The following is a 17,381-nucleotide window of genomic DNA, read 5'->3' as shown; positions in this document are numbered from 1 at the left end:
TGAGGTGGGGATCAATTGCTTGGTTTCTGCAGCAGCATCCCAGAAAGCCCCCGTGGGGCGGGTCTGAAGGACAGGTGGGGAGCCACACTGCCACCTCAAACCACTGTCCCCGCGGTAGGAGGGGGAGGCCCTCACCACAGAGTTATAAACCAGCATGCCCAGATACCCAAGACAGGTAGGCAGTGGTGAGACACTGCCATGTCTGTGTATGAGGGTGTAGTGCGAGTGTGTAGAGCTGCATTACTGATGAATCTGTTTAATGTTTTTTAAATTAATTGTTTAGTCTACAAAATGTTGGAAAATACTGAAAAATTAACCTGGTTCCAGACTTCTGAATTGCTGCCCATATTTCATATTTGGTCAGCAATTCTTTAAGGTGAAATGAATTGGTAATTTAGTCTGATCATCAAGCTACCGAAAAATATCCATCACAGTTTCCCACAGCCCAAGTTGACATCTTTAAATGTCTTCTTTCGTCCGCCCAATAGTCCGAAACCCAATAATACTATAATAATGAAAATCAAAGGCAGCAAACCCTCAAATTGGAGAAGCTGAACCAGCTGTGTGTGTGTTATGGGGAACTGAGAGAAAGTGATTACTGTGTCACCTTTTGTCCTTTTTCTTTTATGCTTTCCTGTTTGTTTATTTAGATCCCCATCAAAAGTTTGAGACCACATTGAAAATCTCTCATATTTTCTCATAAACCTGGAAATAATCAGAAAGTTTGAGGATTCAGAAACATGTAAAAACACAAGCCATAATGACATGTAAAATGAAGAAGAAATAGAAAAGATTCTACACTCTTAGGTCACCAATCAAATTTAAGCAAATTTGTGGTCTTAACCAACTTAACTCCTTTGTACAAAAGGTCAGATTTGTTCAAGTTGTGTCCCTTCCATTGAAGTGTTCAAATGACACTCAGGTGGATTTGATCTACTCATCAGAGGCTCGTTAAGTAACTCAACCTGCAGCCAGTGTTCACCTGTTATAAATATGGCTGTGCCTCAAGATTCCAGCAGATCATTGATTACTTAGTAGCATTGTGATAGTGGAAAACATGGCATCAGAACTAAGTGAAAGTGTCAGATCTCAAAGTATTATTCTAAGAAAAGATTGGCTTTTTCAGTATCAAATCATGGCTAGACTAAAGGTTTCTAAAGGGCAGTGCATGGAACTCTAAAACACTTTGCAGAAACTAGATCAGTTGCATCTAAAGCACGATCAGGCAAACCAAAAATGACCACACCATCAGAAGATCAATATATGAAGCTTAGTTCCCTGAGAGATAGAAAATCAACTTCATCACAGATACAGAGTTTGCTAAATAACGCAAGACTCCAATTAGCAAAAGTACTGTCAAAAGAAGGCCTGTAGCAGGAGTAGCAGTTTCTAAACCACTTCTCAGGAGGGGAAGCAAGGCCAAGAGATACCAGCATTTCATAGTGGATGACTGGGAAAAAAAAGTCCTATTTACCAATGAATCCATGTTTGAGATGTATGGCAGTAACAGAAGGGTCTATGTAGGGGACGAACAGGAAAGAGATGATACCACAGGGTATCAAACCGAGAGTGAAACATGATGGTGGGAATATTCAAGTCTGGGGGTGTTTTGCCTACTCTGGAGAAGTACTTCTCCATTCTTCAGAGACATGTTGTACCCTCTGGTTTGTATCTTTGTGGAGAAGGATTCATACTGCAGCAGGATAATGACCCCAAACACATCTCAAAGCTTTGCAAAAACTACTTGAAGACCAAAGCAGACCAAGGAGTCCTGACTGTCAAGGACTTCCCTCCACGGTCACCTGACCTCAACCCCATTGAACATTTATAGGGACACTTGAAGGCTGAGAAAGCCAATCATTTATTTAGTGGCATCACAAGAAGTTCTTTGGAACAGTCAGATCATGCTGGGATAACCGGGGTCATCAGGTTTTGCACAAACTTGTGGAGTCCATGGCAGCTCGAGTGCAGGCTGTCATTAAAGCAAAAGGAGGACATACCAAATACTGAGATATTCTGAAAATCATGTCCATTTTTCAAAGATTCAACTTTTCACTCAAATTGTTAAGCTGCTATTATCATTTATAATGAAAAAAATTAGCATTATAAGTCTTTGAAACGTCTGTGCTTTATAACATTAAAGGACGGATTCACAATTTTTCAGCTGTCTTAAAACAATAGTCAGATGGCCAAATGAACACTGAAATAAGCTTTTCTTGCCATAATCATTCCTCCTGTTTGTACTGGCCATTAGAGGATCCCTTAATAATACACTTAAAATGTAAGTGATGGGCGCCAAAATCCACAGTCCACCTTCTGTGCAAACATGTATTTAAAAGTTTATCTGAAGCTGAGATGAAGCTTCAAATTAGTCAAAATCAAGTAGATATCTTTCAACCTTACAGTCTTTTTATTGCCAGAGTCCCTCTTTTTTGTTACTATACTTCCACTACAGCTCAACAAGGAAACACTGTGTGAGGAAACATTAGGGGGGAGTTTTATGATAAGACTGTAAATGTGGCAGATATCCACTTGATATGACTAACTCAGACTGTTGAAGCCTCATATAAGCTTCAGATAAACATTTAAATGACTATGGACACACTGTGGATTTTGGCCCCCATCACTTACATTGAAAGCATATTTGAAGGGGATCATTAAATAGCCAGTATGAAAAGGAGGAATAATTACAGCAAGGAAAACCTCTTTCATTGTTCATATGGGCACCTGACTGTTATTTTAAGACAGACTTGAAAAATTGTGAACCTATCCTTTAAGACACGTTTGTTTTCTTTGTCTTTCTCTTGATTTAATGTGGGGTTTTTACACTTCTCTTTGTTTTATATGTTGCCCTCATTGTCTCTTTTATCCTTCCTCTTTCCCATTTTCCTCTTCCTGTAAAGCACTTTTGATTCTTCTCTGTTTTACAACATTAAATTAAGTTTGCTTGCTGGCTTGATATTGAACAAAATGAAACCTCAAATAATCCTAATCTGTGGTTATTTTGAATAATGTGGCTCATGCTGCCCTCTTCTGTTACCAAGGCAGATTTCATCTAATCGTCTCTTTACGATATTATGTAATGTGAAAACCCTCAGTGACACTGTTTATTACTACTGACTGCTAACTGTTAACCATCAGATTGAATGAATGCGATAAACACGTTTATGAGGCTGAAACCGCAACTGAGGCCTATAAACGCTGGTAGACAATCAGTGCCATTAAATCGCCATTAAAATTGTTCTCTGATCACTTAACGCGACTCGAATTAACCCTTTAAACTCGCATTTGTCTACTTAATGAAACAATGCGGCGAATAACGTCTGTGAATTGAAACAATTGTGTAAATATCGTCGGCAGGATGGATGTAAAGCCGTTATCTAAAACACACAGCCTGCGGTTTCTTTGTGGCAGCGGCCTGCGAATGTGCCATTCATAGCCAGCCAATCAGAGCGCAGCTTACTGAGGCGTTCCGTCCCATCACGAGGCAGCTTATTGTTTTGTCCCTGTCGCGACCGCGGACAGACAGAAGCAAGTGGACCGGTTTGAAGCTAAGCTAATTCAGTCAATTTACATCTTGTTAATTTAGATTTTTACTCTGGTTACGTTTGCAGCGAACGCGTTTATCTGTTGGCGAAAAATCGCAGCTACGTGTAAATATTTTGGCGGTGAGGCTAAAAGGCAGAACCGGACATTTATTCAGGTAAACCGCTTCTCTCCTGCTAGCTCAGTCGGCAGCGGGTTAGGCGCCAGTCCCGTCTGACAACAGCGCGATTCGCTCACGTTTCCCGGTGTTGTTGTTATTTCGTAGCTGCTGAGCGAACGAGCTGGTTTCCGTTAACTGGAAACGGTGAAATAAAAGAAGAAGAAGAAAAAAAAGTTAAGGATGGCAGAATTTCTCGAAGATCCGTCGGTTCTCACGAAAGATAAGCTGAAGAATGAGCTCACGGCGAACAATGTGCAGCTTCCGAGCGGAGAGCATAAAAAAGAAGTTTATGTGCAGCTGTATCTGAAGAATTTAACCATACTGAACAACAAGAGGAGTCCACCTACAGACACCTTCTCCAGCGATGAAGAGTTACCTGCTCCCGTTGTTTCCAACAAAAGTCGATCTGGAAGGGTAAGTTTTTGTTTTCTTCTTTAAAAGAATAGGTTCACAATTTTTTTAATGTGTCTTAAAACAACAGTCAGGTGTCTATATGAACACTATAAAGAGGTTTTCCTCACTGTAATCATTCATTCTGTTCATATGTGTTATTAAAATATCCCCTTAAAATGTGCTTTCGATTTAAGTGATGGGAGGGCAAAATCCATAGGGCGTCCACAGTTCTTTAAAAGCTTATCTGAAGCTTATGTGAGGTTTCAGCAGTCTGAATTAGTCATAACATGTGGATATCTGCCACATTTACCGTCATATCATAAAATGCACTCTTAATGTTTCCAGAGAATGTTTACCTGTTGAGCTGTAACGTAATAAAAAGGAGAACTTTGGCACCAAAAAGACCATAACATTAAAAGTTATCTACTTAATCTGACTAATTTGGAGGGCTGAAGCCCAATTAGCTTCAGATAAACTTTTAAATACAGTTTTGCTCAGAAGGAGGACTGTGGATTTTGTCCCCCATCACTTACATAATAAGTGCATTATGAGGAAATCTTCTAATGGTCAGTATGCATGTTTCAATGTAAATTTGGGCACCTGACTATTGTTTTAAGGCGGACTTGAAACAAGTCTTAATTGGTTTTCACTTGCAGCTACTGTGTGGTATAATGTAATTACTTGTTTTTCTTGTGTATAATGACCGTGACTCATTCATCTCACTAAATGAAATCTTTAATTGTATTGTTTCTGCAGAAAGCTACCAAAAAGACAGACAAGCCTCGCACAGAAGAAGTAGAGGTGACAGATCTCACTGATGATGATTTAAAACAACAGCTGGCAAAGCACGGTGTGGACTCTGGACCCATTGTGGGTAAGTTCCTGGAGTCTGATGTCTCAGACATCCATGATAAAAATATCGTCACGTAGCTTTCCAACAAAGTGAAGTATGAAATTATTCAAAGCTATACAAAATTAGTTCAGAAATATATTGTTTATTGGCTTTATTAAATCACGTACACCTTACAAAAGCAAAGAAAAAAGTAATTCACATTTAAAAAATCATATATTTCAACCAGTTTATCAAATTAAGCTGCTAATATCTGGTCATATTTGAACCAGTTGTAACTGAAGTAATATATTTGGCAATTTCTTTACTTCTAAAGTGGTTTGAACTACAGTACGACTGACTGTATTTTTGAGAGCGATATAGATTTTAAAAAAAGTAGTTTTATTTATATGTTGATTATTATTAAATAGATACATAACATAAATACACATCTTTCAAAATAATCCCTAAAAAATGTTTTAAATAGTTGTGACCACCATATGTGCTTGATGTGGTAAACACTGGTCAGGTCCTAGTTTGGGTCTTCAAACTAGCTTTTAGATTTAAAAAAAAAAAACAAAAAGAACATATTTGCAAATATTCGCTGAAGCAGCAGCACATGTATCAGAGTAGCCTTGTTTAAAATAAGATTTTATCAAACTGCATATATTCAAGTAAAACGTATGAATCCTGCTGAAGTGAAACTACCTGGTTTTTTATGTCATTTAACTTTTTCACTCCTTTCTCTCCTCTATTTAGCCTCAACTCGAAAGTTGTATGAGAAGAAGCTGCAGAAGCTTTTGGATCAACCTGCTGCTGAACCTGAAGCTCCTACAGACGTCACAACTCTCCCCAAAGCAGACAGCAACCAGAATGGAAACACAAACTCTGACCAGTACAGTGACAAGGAAGATGGTGAGCTCTTTTGAAATTGAACTCAACTTGCCTTAGACAAATAACAGTGTAATTAATAATCAGTATGTCATAAAACTAGTCATATTGGAAAAACACTGATAACTCAGATGATATCACCTCAACGCTGCCTGTGTTTTCTGTTTGCTCCAGAGGAGATCGCTGCCCCTGAACCAGAACCAGTTCCTGTGGTAGAGAAGCCTGTGCGGAGCAGAGGGAAAACTCCAGTCACCGTGAGGACCAGCAGCAGACGACAAACCAAGGTGAGGCGTACTTTTGACATTTCCAAGCCCAGCGATAGTATTACATAAATCGTTTGCATGAACGTCTTTCTTTTTTTTTTTTAATTACACTGACAGGTGGTCGAGGAAATCGTTACCGAAGAGACCCCGAAGAAGGCCAGCGAGAGCGTGGTTGAAGATATCCTTGCCAATGAAATCAGCACACCGACAGGCATCAGGTAACGACTGATCATGAGTTTGCGAGCTTATATTTGTCATTTTGTTGATGTTCACACACAGAATAGTTCTTGACTTTGGACATATTAATTCAACACTTATTTATTTATTATTTTATCTTATCTTAACTCAAGGTACATTTACTAGCTTTCAACCACAATTCACATTCTTCACAATTCACGTGGATGTAGTTTGCTCAGTTGTCACATCTGAGGCCAAAGATCGGTGTCAGTACAACACCGCTCCCCACTATGTGAAGTATCTGGGTTGGACTTTGGTGTTGGATGTGACTCACCATGACAACTGAGCAAACTTCATCCACCGAAGGTCATAAGATGCAGTAGAAAGCTCTACAAAAAGGTAGTAATTGGACCTAAAGGGTTTTTTTTAATTGTTTTTGTGAAGTTTGCCTAAAAGTTAAATTTTGTTGTTTCTCTGATCAGCGCAACCTGCAGACGTCCAATCCGAGGGGCGGCTGGTCGACCTGTGAAACCAAGTGAATACTGGCTGGATGAGTCCCTCGTGCAGCCGAGCATCCACACCGAGAACCGTTCTTACTCCGAGTCTTTGTCCAGAGGTGGCAGCGCAGTCTCTCTGAGCAAAGCACCGGCCCGACGAGGCTTCCTGTCCGTGTTGCTCAAGCTCCTGCTCCTTGTTGTGGTGTGCGGCTCGCTCTACTACGCCTACCAGAACCTGGACGCCAATCAGATCGACAACCTTAAAGGCCTCGTAGACACCGTCGTCGTCCCTCTTCAGGGCGTTGTGAACAACGCAGCCAACTACCTGGGCATCAGTAGCAGCAGTGCTACTGAGGGCGCCGCCAAGTAAAGACGCTCAGCAGTCCCTCGTCATGCCCAAGCCACCTCCCTGCCGCCACAGCACTCCACAACTCAAGCAGTAAACTTGGCTCGCCTCTTCTTTTTTCTTACATGGTCGGACAAAGGACACAGATTTAATTAGGAACGATAAACTTGCTCCTCTCCAGGTTCCAGCTATACCTCCCGCCACAAGAGGGAGGTATAATCAAACAGTAGCTTCTGGATAATACTGTTAATGTGGCAGTCAGAAGAGACTCATTTTAACGTTGATTTTAATCTGTGACTTGTTTGTTGTCTTTGTGTGTATTTAACCCTCGTATGTAGAAACGAGTGCAGAATGGAGAGGCCAGTTTATCCAAGCATGGTTGTAGTTTTTGAAAGTCATACTGTAGTTTCTAACGCCGTGTGCCAGGTGTTTTTCTGATGGTGAAGTGCCTGGACACTGTTAGTGATTAGTGCCCTCCCGTTTTTAAAGCACAAAGCAGCACTACCATTAATACCAGAATGTCTACATGTGTTTCTGTATCATTTTCACAATTTGCTCCGTAGCTATAGAGGTAGGTAGAGTGATTTCCTAATTTCTATGGTGCTCAGGTCGATTCAGCTCAAACTTTTTTAATGTGGTCTGTGCTGGGAGGAAGACACTCGGTGTAATCAGGTCACGTCACTGCATGAAGAAAACCAGCCAACATTCATGTTTAGGTTTAAAAAAAAGACAAAACTTTTTTTTTTTTTAGTGGCTGATCGCTGCTTGATTATGGCTAAAATGATGATTCTGGTCACTCTTGCTCAGTATTGTAAATCATGATTTTCGCTGTTCATGGATTGATGAAGAAAAATTTACTGTATTTTTGGCATCTTGTATCAATATCTTCATTGTTTACAAAGAAAATTCTAAATGAAAAAGCTTGTTTTAGTATTGATGATCTACCATTTATCTGACAAGTACTCATCGAGGAAGCTAAAATTGCAGCGTATGATCATAGATTATTGATTTTCCAGCTCTGCCGGTGTGTCCATTTGAGTTTACATTCTTTGGATTTTAGTGCTCTATTGTGCTTTTTTTTTTTTTTTTTTGTCTTATGTTTTTATTAGATTTCTGATCCTTCAGTCCTCTGTGCAGGACTGGCTTTTGCAGTGCACCCACATAGCCCACCTCATTGACTGCATGTGTCCACACATGGCAGATCCGCATAGAAGACGCACGGAGAAAGTAAATCCTAATGGGACAGTTAATCCATTTGAGCTACTCTCCTCAGAACTTCTGCCTGTGCAAATTACCACATTGAAGACACTGTAGGTTTCTCTAAAAGGGGTTTCTTTACCCGCTGGGAGCAAGTATGCTTTCACTGCAGGTGATGTTGGGGGTGGGAAAATTTCTTTGTTTCAATTTTGATATTTTTCTAAAGTGATGTGTTTTATAGCAAATTTAAAGGTAACATTTGAAAGCAATATGTAATACATGCAAGTGATACTGTATCTTAATCTGAATCTTACTGATTTTAACATAAGTGATTCATCATCAGGCAGCTCTCCCACAATGGACAGAAACAATAAGGGTTATGTGGGTAAGGATTTTTAATCTGTTTATTTATGATATGTAGGCAGTGTATCATAAAATAAACCTGGTTGATACCAGAATTTTTTTCTTCGTCTTCTGTTAACATTGACTGAGTATTTTTAAAGGACCACACCAGTGGTTCTGCATATTTTTACCAATTTGCAATGATCCATACTTTAACCAACTTTTCAAAAAGATTTACATTAACTAACAGGATGATAAGACATATAACCTGCTTTACAGGTAGTTGTCATAGTGAACATCTTGTATCAGTTCAATCATCTTTATGCAGCAATCCTGTAGAAACATATTAAAGTGGACATGATGTTAGCGTTAACTGTGAGACATTACGTACCCGTCTCAAGCAAAAAAGGTTGATTCTTTTAACACCATAAACTGAATAGAAAACAACAGCAGGAAGGAAAAACGTTTGAATGTGGTAAAATGTACATGATTTTGCAAAATGTAGCAAAAGGCTAATTGTGAACCATAACTGGACACAAAATATTAAAGAAGACACCATAACGTAGTTTATGTAAAGACACTTACCATAATGGTCCTGGAAGGTGGGACTCTCAAACTGGATCGCTTTCAGTTGGGACGTAAAAATCCAGTGAATTGGTAGCATGACTTAAGCGAAAATTGGCAATATCAAAGTTAATTGAATGCAACTTTACGTTACGAGAAAAGACATTAAAACGAATGTTGGTAACGTTACCAGCAGGTAGCTAATAATATAACCGTTATAAATGCTAACGTTACGTTAACGGTAGCTGGCCAGTCGTTGAAGAAAGCTGATGCTAGTGTTACTTGAGTTGTTGAAGATGCTTAAAAAGAGTATTAAATTAACATTTTCCCACCAAGCTACTTTACCTCCAAATATCATGCCCAGACCGGACAAACCAAACACTGGCTCTTGCACCGCTGGTTCTCCTACACGCTTGGAAGGGGAGGTGTATTCCTTTGGTTGCAATCTGCAACCTCATTGCTAGATGCCATTAAATCCTGCACACTGGTCCTTTAAAATACAACACGCTAAAGATTAAACCAAAAAGCCAAAAGGCTTTTGACGTCTTACAAAAAGCAGTGTGTAGTCGGGGTCACATTTCAGATGTCTATGAGTTGTTAACAGCTCCACTAAATTGTGATTTTTCCCTCTAAACTTCTCACATGGTTTCATTTCAATAAATGTTCAAATGATCCAATATTTCACCAAAAATCAAAGATTAGAGAAAAAATCAGATGTCACATAACAAACCAGCTGCAGGGAGACACCAGACAAGATTCAGACACCTTCACCTGCACAAGGCAGTCACATTTAAGACCGATGTCAGTCTTGTATTTGAACATTTAATTGGCTATTAGTCAGCCAGACATGTTGTCTTGAGGGAAAAATCACTATTTAGTGGAGCTGTTCACAACTCATAGACATCTGAAATGTGGCCCCGACTGCACACTGCTTTTTGTGAGACGACAAAACCCAAAAAGGTTGCAAACCACTGGCGTCATTTCTAACAATGTGTTTTATTTTTAACAGCTTGTTTTATTATCCATTGTGTCAAATCTTCATCTGAAAAGTAACTAAAGCTGTCAGATAAATGGAGTGGAGTAGAAAGTACAATATTCCCCTCTGAAATGTAGTGGAGTGGAATTATGAAGTAGCATGAAGTAATGTACAAGCACCTTAAAATTGTATTTACGTGCAGTACTTGAGTAAATGTACTCAGTTACTTTCCACCACTGCTCAGTTCACTACTTTTAACAAACCTTCTGTTCAAAACTCTTCCCTTGACAGTTCAACCACTGCAGTGAAGCTTACATTTACATGTAGATCTAGATGAAGTGTGAGGCTTTTTAGACTACATTAAATAAATTATAGATAATTTCATACTTTGATTTATATTCCTAATATGAACAATGTATCTCAACCATTTAAATGCCGTCGGTGGGTCCTTTGGAGCATCTTTCTGTTCTTTTTTTATTGAACAGGAGATCTGTGTTGTTGTGAACATTGTACCAGCTGACCGAGGTGACCGTTGGAGGGCCAAACTGAGACTTTGTAGGGGATGATGGAGAGGCTTAGTCAATTAAATCCAGAAGGCTGCAGGCTGACAGCACAGCAGGAAGAGTAGCAGGTACACAGCACAGCAAACCAAGGGTGAGTCTTACTGTAGAGTTGGAGAAAGGACAAGGAGTTACTCTCAACGCAGTTGGACCCGCAAGACAACAGGTGAACAGCCATTGTTTTCACATTGTGTAGAATTGAGATATCTGCTGGAGGCTCTCAGGTTTAGACTCATGTGGATTTCTCTGCTTTATGCTGCACATGTCTAACTGCAGGGAAAGTTATGCTGTCCAACTGTTACATTGTTTTCATCACTGGATGTTCACTGACAGAAACACCATCTGGATCACTGGCAGGACAAGTCACATTGTTTTTTTTTCCCTTTTTAAAAGAACAACAATGTGTTTATTAAAGATTAATTCATTAATAACATAGTTATTCAGATAGAGCATGTATAGGTTGTTTTTTTTTCTGGAGGGGGCAGCAAGCTTTGTGTTTCATTAAACAATTAACAAGAAAAAGTTAAATGATATTACGTTTTCAATACATGACCATCAAAAGTTCTCATTTTTAGGAAGTACATTGTCCCCGTAGTATAGCAGTCATACTGACATCAACTTTTCATATTTTTTTTAATGTGTACAGTTTTAAAATGTTTAATGTGCGGCTTCATCAGCAAATACACCAGCGATACTACCCTCACTTATATAATTACCTGTAAACTGTATTTCATTCAGTTTAATGTCTTTATTTGTCCACTACGATGGTCTGTGTTCAAGTTCAACCTTTCTCAGTCACCTACAAACATTTGGCAGGTCATTACACAGCTGTTTGCATAAAAAGGAGATAATCTGAAGATGTTTTTGTTGCTTGATCACACCAGTACAAACAGTGCATTTATTGAGTGTTATTAAGAGTCATGAAAACTACTACCTTGCAGACTAAGATACCTCATGAACCGCTTGCGTTTACATGTGTGAAGTGCGCATCGCTTTCTCTTGGTAATCCAGTTTCACTCGGGATTAATGAATGGACAGTTTAAACCACTTTCAATGGGAATTTATTCTCAGTGCCTCATACCTCCTGCAGAGATTAGACGGTCTGGGAGAGACGTGTAGTTTATGCAGATGTCTTGGATCACAGTAACTTGCTTTACTGTTATTATGTTTGCAATCTTGTACAAGCCTCAGTGTCTGATGTGTTACAGTACTGACAATGTGCAGCATATAATATAAATAATTTCTAAATGTTTAATGTACCTAACCTTCAGTGGCTACTAAAGCCTAAATAATCCAGATTCTAATTCTGCTTATCATTATTTAACAATGATAATATTATGGCTGTAATTTGTAGGTTAATTAATTATATTGTGCTTATGTCACAGAGATAATTTATTTAACATTTATTAAATATTCCTTAGAGTGAATAAGAGTTAATTTGTTATTGTTCTTTCGACACATCCTATTAGACACAAGGTTAACGTTCATCTGTAGTGCAGGTGCAGCAGATGGAGGCAGCGTTAAAGGATTACACTAACTCCTTTAACAGTCTGCAGTCAGTCAGTCAAGTTTGGCATCCGATTATACCGCTCCGTCCTCCATAAGGGAGAGAGGAGGGTGGAGGGAGAGGAGAGGAGAGGAGAGCAGCTCTGCGCGGCTCACGGCTCCCCAGTCTGGCCCTGAGTCACATGTGCTCTGTGCTACCGCTGCAGCTGACCGGATCCCTGCCTCGACTGGATTGCATAAACCAGTGACTGTGGGAGGTGTTGTGGATGCAGGGCGCACGTAGCTCTGTAGAAACACACCTTAGGTATCACTTCAGTTTGCCATGCTGATTACATGGTGGTATTTATACCTCGCAGCTCGGAGCATCGCCAAACAATGCAAGTATTGCTGCTGTTTTTGTGTGTGGCTGCATGTCTTTTTCAAGGTGAACTCTGCAGAGGGGAAAATGTTTGGGACTCAGCTCAGTCAGGGTGGTTTCTTTTTTCTTTTTTTTTCTTGTAATGGATCTAGATGTCAAAGAAGTCATGCTGCCATTAGTGCTGCTGAGATAAACGTCAGGCTTAATTTGTAATCCCTCTACACAGAATATAACATACTATGTCCTGAATGCAGTATTTATGAAGAACGCTGGATTCAGAACTGTTTCCCTCAAATCTGTGTAAAAATGTTTATTACTTGTCAACATTTTCCTGACAAGAACCACTTTTCTCTTCTTTTCTTTTCTTCCCTTCTTTCTCCCATTTACACTCTTCAGCACTGAAAATGGCCTCAATCCTGCAGAAGCTGATCACCCCGCTGTTCAGCGGTCCTCCTGAGCCCCCCAGGAATAAAGTGACAGTGGTGGGTGTGGGACAGGTTGGCATGGCCTGTGCTGTCAGCATCTTGCTCAGGGTAAGAGCCCCACTGGGCTTTTTTTTTTTACTGCGATTTAGATTACCATCCCACCTGCTGGTGTCTCAGGATGGGGTAATACCTCTGTGCAGGACTGACACCGGATTACTGATCTCTTGGTGTCTGATCTGGGTGTTATCCTGTCGACTGTCCTTGTTAAAGTGCTGTGACAATGGCAGGAAAATGTTAATTGTCTGCTGCCATTTTATACTCTAGCAGTCCAGCCTGGTTTCTATCATTTAACTGAAACTGGGCAGCAGTATATACAGTAGTAATAGTAGTAATATCACAGAGTGACAATGACTAAATCCCTTTATCAGTGAACTAACATCATTGTAATTAATATACTGTCAGAGCAGAGCAATGCTTGGACAGTGGGTAAATATAGCAGTTAGGTTGTAATCAAGTGTAATTATTTCTTGTTAATCAGAGTTGAGTTTGAGTAGTTAAATACGATAATTTCAATCAGTGGTAACAGTGAAAATGATCAGTTAAAGTGCTAGTAAGAGGCCATATTGCAACAGTGGGTCGGGTAAATTTCCTGAGAACAAACAACCACCAGAGTCTCTCTAATTAAGTTATTTCAGTGTTAACACAATTGCAAAAAACAACTACTGTGCTTTGTGCACCGTGAGATGAAGCAGTGTGTTGTTGGGATGGTCTGACCTCCCCGATGTGTGCAGGAGCTGGCTGATGAGCTGGCCCTGGTGGACGTGATGGAGGACAAGCTGAAAGGAGAGATGATGGACCTGCAGCACGGAAGCCTCTTCCTCAAAACTCCCAAAATAGTTGCAGACAAAGGCAAGTATCCCAGACGTGCCAAGAAAACAGCAGAAATCAATTTTAGTTTTGATAAACACAGTTCAGGTATTTGCAGGCTGCAGCTAAGTGACAAACACTTTAAATCTTTTGGAGCATTAAAAAATAAACTGTATTCTTTCCAGCTCAGCTCAGCTTTTATTCACTGATTATCTTAAGATACATGTTGGATGGGAGTCTGAAAAAGTGAGGACAGAGCTTTTGGCTGTGCAACCATTATAATAATAAGTCCCTCGTCTCTCTCAGACTACTCTATTACGGCTAACTCCCGCATTGTGGTGGTGACCGCTGGAGTCCGTCAGCAGGAGGGAGAGAGCAGGCTGAACCTGGTCCAGAGAAACGTCAACATCTTTAAGCACATCGTCCCCCAGATCGTCAGATACAGCCCCGACTGCATCATCATCGTGGTGTCCAACCCAGGTACTCTGACTAGGCTTTGATCTGTCTTTTCTGTCACACACACACAGTTTTCATCTTTTAGTAACGCCAACAAAACTCTTCAATAGTCGATGTGCTGACTTATGTAACCTGGAAACTGAGCGGCCTTCCCAAGCACCGCGTCATCGGCAGCGGCACCAACTTGGACTCTGCACGCTTCCGCTTCCTGATGGCCGACAAACTGGGGATCCACCCCAGCAGCTTCAACGGTTGGATCCTGGGAGAACACGGAGACACCAGCGGTGAGGAAAAAGACAATATCAACAATCTGTTATTGGCATGTGCTAGTTAGTCTGTGATATGTAAAGTTTATGAGCAAGAAGATGACTGTGTGGTTTTTAGTGCCTGTGTGGAGCGGAACCAACGTGGCTGGAGTCAACCTGCAGACATTAAACCCGGACATCGGCACAGACTCCGACGATGAGAACTGGAAGGAGACTCACAAGATGGTGGTGAACAGGTGGGTCAGAGTTCACTTGATCTGCTGCTAATTTGCTCAACTTTAATTTGACTGACTAGTAAAATGTTTTGAGGTGTGATGTTTTCCGCTCTGATAATAATTACGACAAAATACTGACATGGTAGATATTGTGTTTCACTATTCTCATGTCAAATTTTGTTGATAATCTGTCACATTATAATTTTCAATGTGTATAATTTTCAGTATCTTTTTTTGTGGAGATTATAGGATTGTACTCCAGTAAAACATAAAAATAATTTGTAATTTTGAATAATTATTGTCACACATGAATATTGAGACAATGTAATAATTACATCCATATTCATTTAAGTTATGTTGTCGTCTCCTACACGAACTAGTTTTGCGTTGGTGTGAAAACAGGACAATGTTTTCATGTAAATTACGCTGTAAAAAGTGAAGTCATCTTATTTTCAAGGACGAGACATAAACGTCATTATGCATTCAACGCTGTTTCTCTCCGTCTGACTTTCAGACCGTCTCAACTGTCACTCCCCTCTTTCTGTCGTCTCTCTCATCAGTGCAGACAACAAAAGCAGCAGTCATGAGGGAAAATATGCTTCTAAGAGTGCTTTTGTGTTTTATAAGTGTATTTTTAGCGCCTGACATCTTTGCTGTATAACTATCCGAATCAATTAAAATGAATACTTCAAAACATGAAGCAGTCTAACAGCTGGTGCCACAGATCAAACTTGTTTTGTTGTTGTTGTTGTTGTCATAAGTTGTGTATCTGTGTCTCTTAGTGCCTATGAGGTGATCAGACTGAAGGGTTACACCAACTGGGCCATCGGTCTGAGTGTAGCTGATCTGACAGAGAGCCTCATGAGGAATATGAACAGGATCCATCCTGTTTCCACCATGGTGGAGGTGAACTTTACGCACACAAAGATTCATTTTTATTTCCATTTCACACACAAACAGAGACTGAAACATTCTACATGTCCAGTTTATACATAAAACAAATGATAACTTTGCTGTAAAATCTATGTTGTCATGTAACATCATCTATAAAAGTTTAATACAGCGAACTTAAGTACTTTAATATGAATTTTAAGCACAGATATTATTTTTTTAAATTACTGCAAGAAGTACCAGAAAGGATGTTTTATAAGAAGCATAAATTAGAAGTTTTTATGCTCATTGAGCTGTCACAGTCAACGTTTGAATTTGTAAGGCAAAACCTGAAACTGATCATGATTGAATCAGATTTAACTATAATTTTGAATGTGTTTACTACTTTTTTAATTTTACGTATAAATTCCAATTGTAGTTTTACTTATACAATCCCCCTTTTCTGAAATCAGACTGAGCTCTCATTGACAAACCTTCACTTTAATGATCACATGACCAGTCGGTGGAATTTGTTTTCAGTGCAGCAGCGTTGCATCTACAGAGACATCAACATAACATTACTAATGTTTATTTTCTTCATGAATTAATATGCCTAATATTTTTTCAATTAATTGATGAATCGTTTTGTCTATAGAATGTCAGAAAATAGTGAAATATGCTAATTTTATTTCCATGGTGACATTTTCAAACCAAGATATTCAGTTTGACATCATGTATGACACAGAAAAGCATCAAATCCTCACATTTGAGTAGCTGCAACCAGCAAATATTTGGCATTTCTGTGATTATTTGATTATCAAAATAATTGCCAATTAACTCTCTGTCAATCAATTAATTGACTAATCGTTATCACATAAAGTCAGGATCAAGGATCTTGTGATCACTGGGTGATACATACAAAACATGAGGTGACAACTAAAGTAAATTATAATCAGATTTAATTTCAAGCCTGTGCAGTCAATTACTAATTTTGGCTTGCAAATAAATATTTTTTCGTTATTCATTTCCAAATATGAGCTTAAAAATGTTTGCAGTTTACATCCTCGCTCTTTGCAGACACTAATCTCTTTCACCGATGTGCACGTGTTCAACCTACATGTTCTCATACTGACCGTACAGGTGTGTTTGATCCACAGGGCATGTACGGGATCAGTGACGAGGTCTACCTGAGTCTGCCCTGTGTGCTCAACAGCGGGGGCGTGGCCAGCGTCGTCAACATGACCCTGACAGATGAAGAGGTGGCCCAGTTGCAGGCCAGTGCCAACACACTGTGGGACATCCAGAAGGACCTGCAGGATGTCTAAATGACCAGCAGGGGGCAACGTAGCTGCACCGTCCTGGCTGCTCATCGCCTCCAGTAAAAATCACACTGCAGTCAGTAAATACCAGACAGCTCCCACCTTCCACACCGTCAACCCACCACCCTCTGTAGATACTGGGGGGGGGGCAGGGTTGATCCCATCAAATGTAGCTGTAGGTGTCAGTTTGTACTTTTCTGCTTGCTGGAGACAAAATGTGACATCAGCTGAGTGAAATGCTGCACTGACTCATTTGTCCTCGACTGTGTTCAGTCTGTGTTCACCGTGTCACTCGTGTCGCTTTGGCGTGCAATAAAGCAAGTTTGTTTGTGCTTTAACAGGCAGTTTGTGTGCTCAG

At 39.9% G+C, this 17,381-nt stretch overlaps 2 protein-coding genes across 4 annotated transcripts in view; both read left to right on the top strand.

Moving 5' to 3' along the window:
- ldhbb (lactate dehydrogenase Bb) overlaps positions 1-17,361 on the top strand; it is a 64,623-nt gene extending 47,262 nt beyond the window's left edge. Inside the window, exons 1-8 of one of the 3 annotated variants that reach the window (XM_067590217.1) lie at positions 10,483-10,907; positions 13,002-13,138; positions 13,822-13,939; positions 14,204-14,377; positions 14,464-14,637; positions 14,738-14,855; positions 15,617-15,740; positions 16,862-17,361. In XM_067590217.1, the coding sequence (XP_067446318.1) occupies positions 13,010-13,138; positions 13,822-13,939; positions 14,204-14,377; positions 14,464-14,637; positions 14,738-14,855; positions 15,617-15,740; positions 16,862-17,029 (1,005 nt within the window). In that variant the 5' untranslated portion in view covers positions 10,483-10,907; positions 13,002-13,009 and the 3' untranslated portion in view covers positions 17,030-17,361. The other 2 variants (XM_067590216.1, XM_067590215.1) reach the window with 2 other exon arrangements.
- Positions 3,514-8,757, top strand: tmpob (thymopoietin b). Its single transcript, XM_067590214.1, has 6 exons — positions 3,514-4,120; positions 4,856-4,973; positions 5,688-5,843; positions 5,994-6,103; positions 6,200-6,300; positions 6,742-8,757. Exons 1-6 carry the CDS (start codon positions 3,887-3,889, stop codon positions 7,124-7,126), a joined length of 1,104 nt encoding a protein of 367 aa, XP_067446315.1. The 5' UTR covers positions 3,514-3,886; the 3' UTR covers positions 7,127-8,757.
- Positions 17,362-17,381: the final 20 nt, after the last annotated feature.

This window comes from Thunnus thynnus, chromosome 5 (genome assembly GCF_963924715.1).
Source record: "Thunnus thynnus chromosome 5, fThuThy2.1, whole genome shotgun sequence".
Lineage (NCBI taxonomy): Eukaryota > Metazoa > Chordata > Actinopteri > Scombriformes > Scombridae > Thunnus > Thunnus thynnus.
Note: the sequence above shows the minus strand (reverse complement) of the source record. Positions and strands in the feature narration are given on the sequence as shown.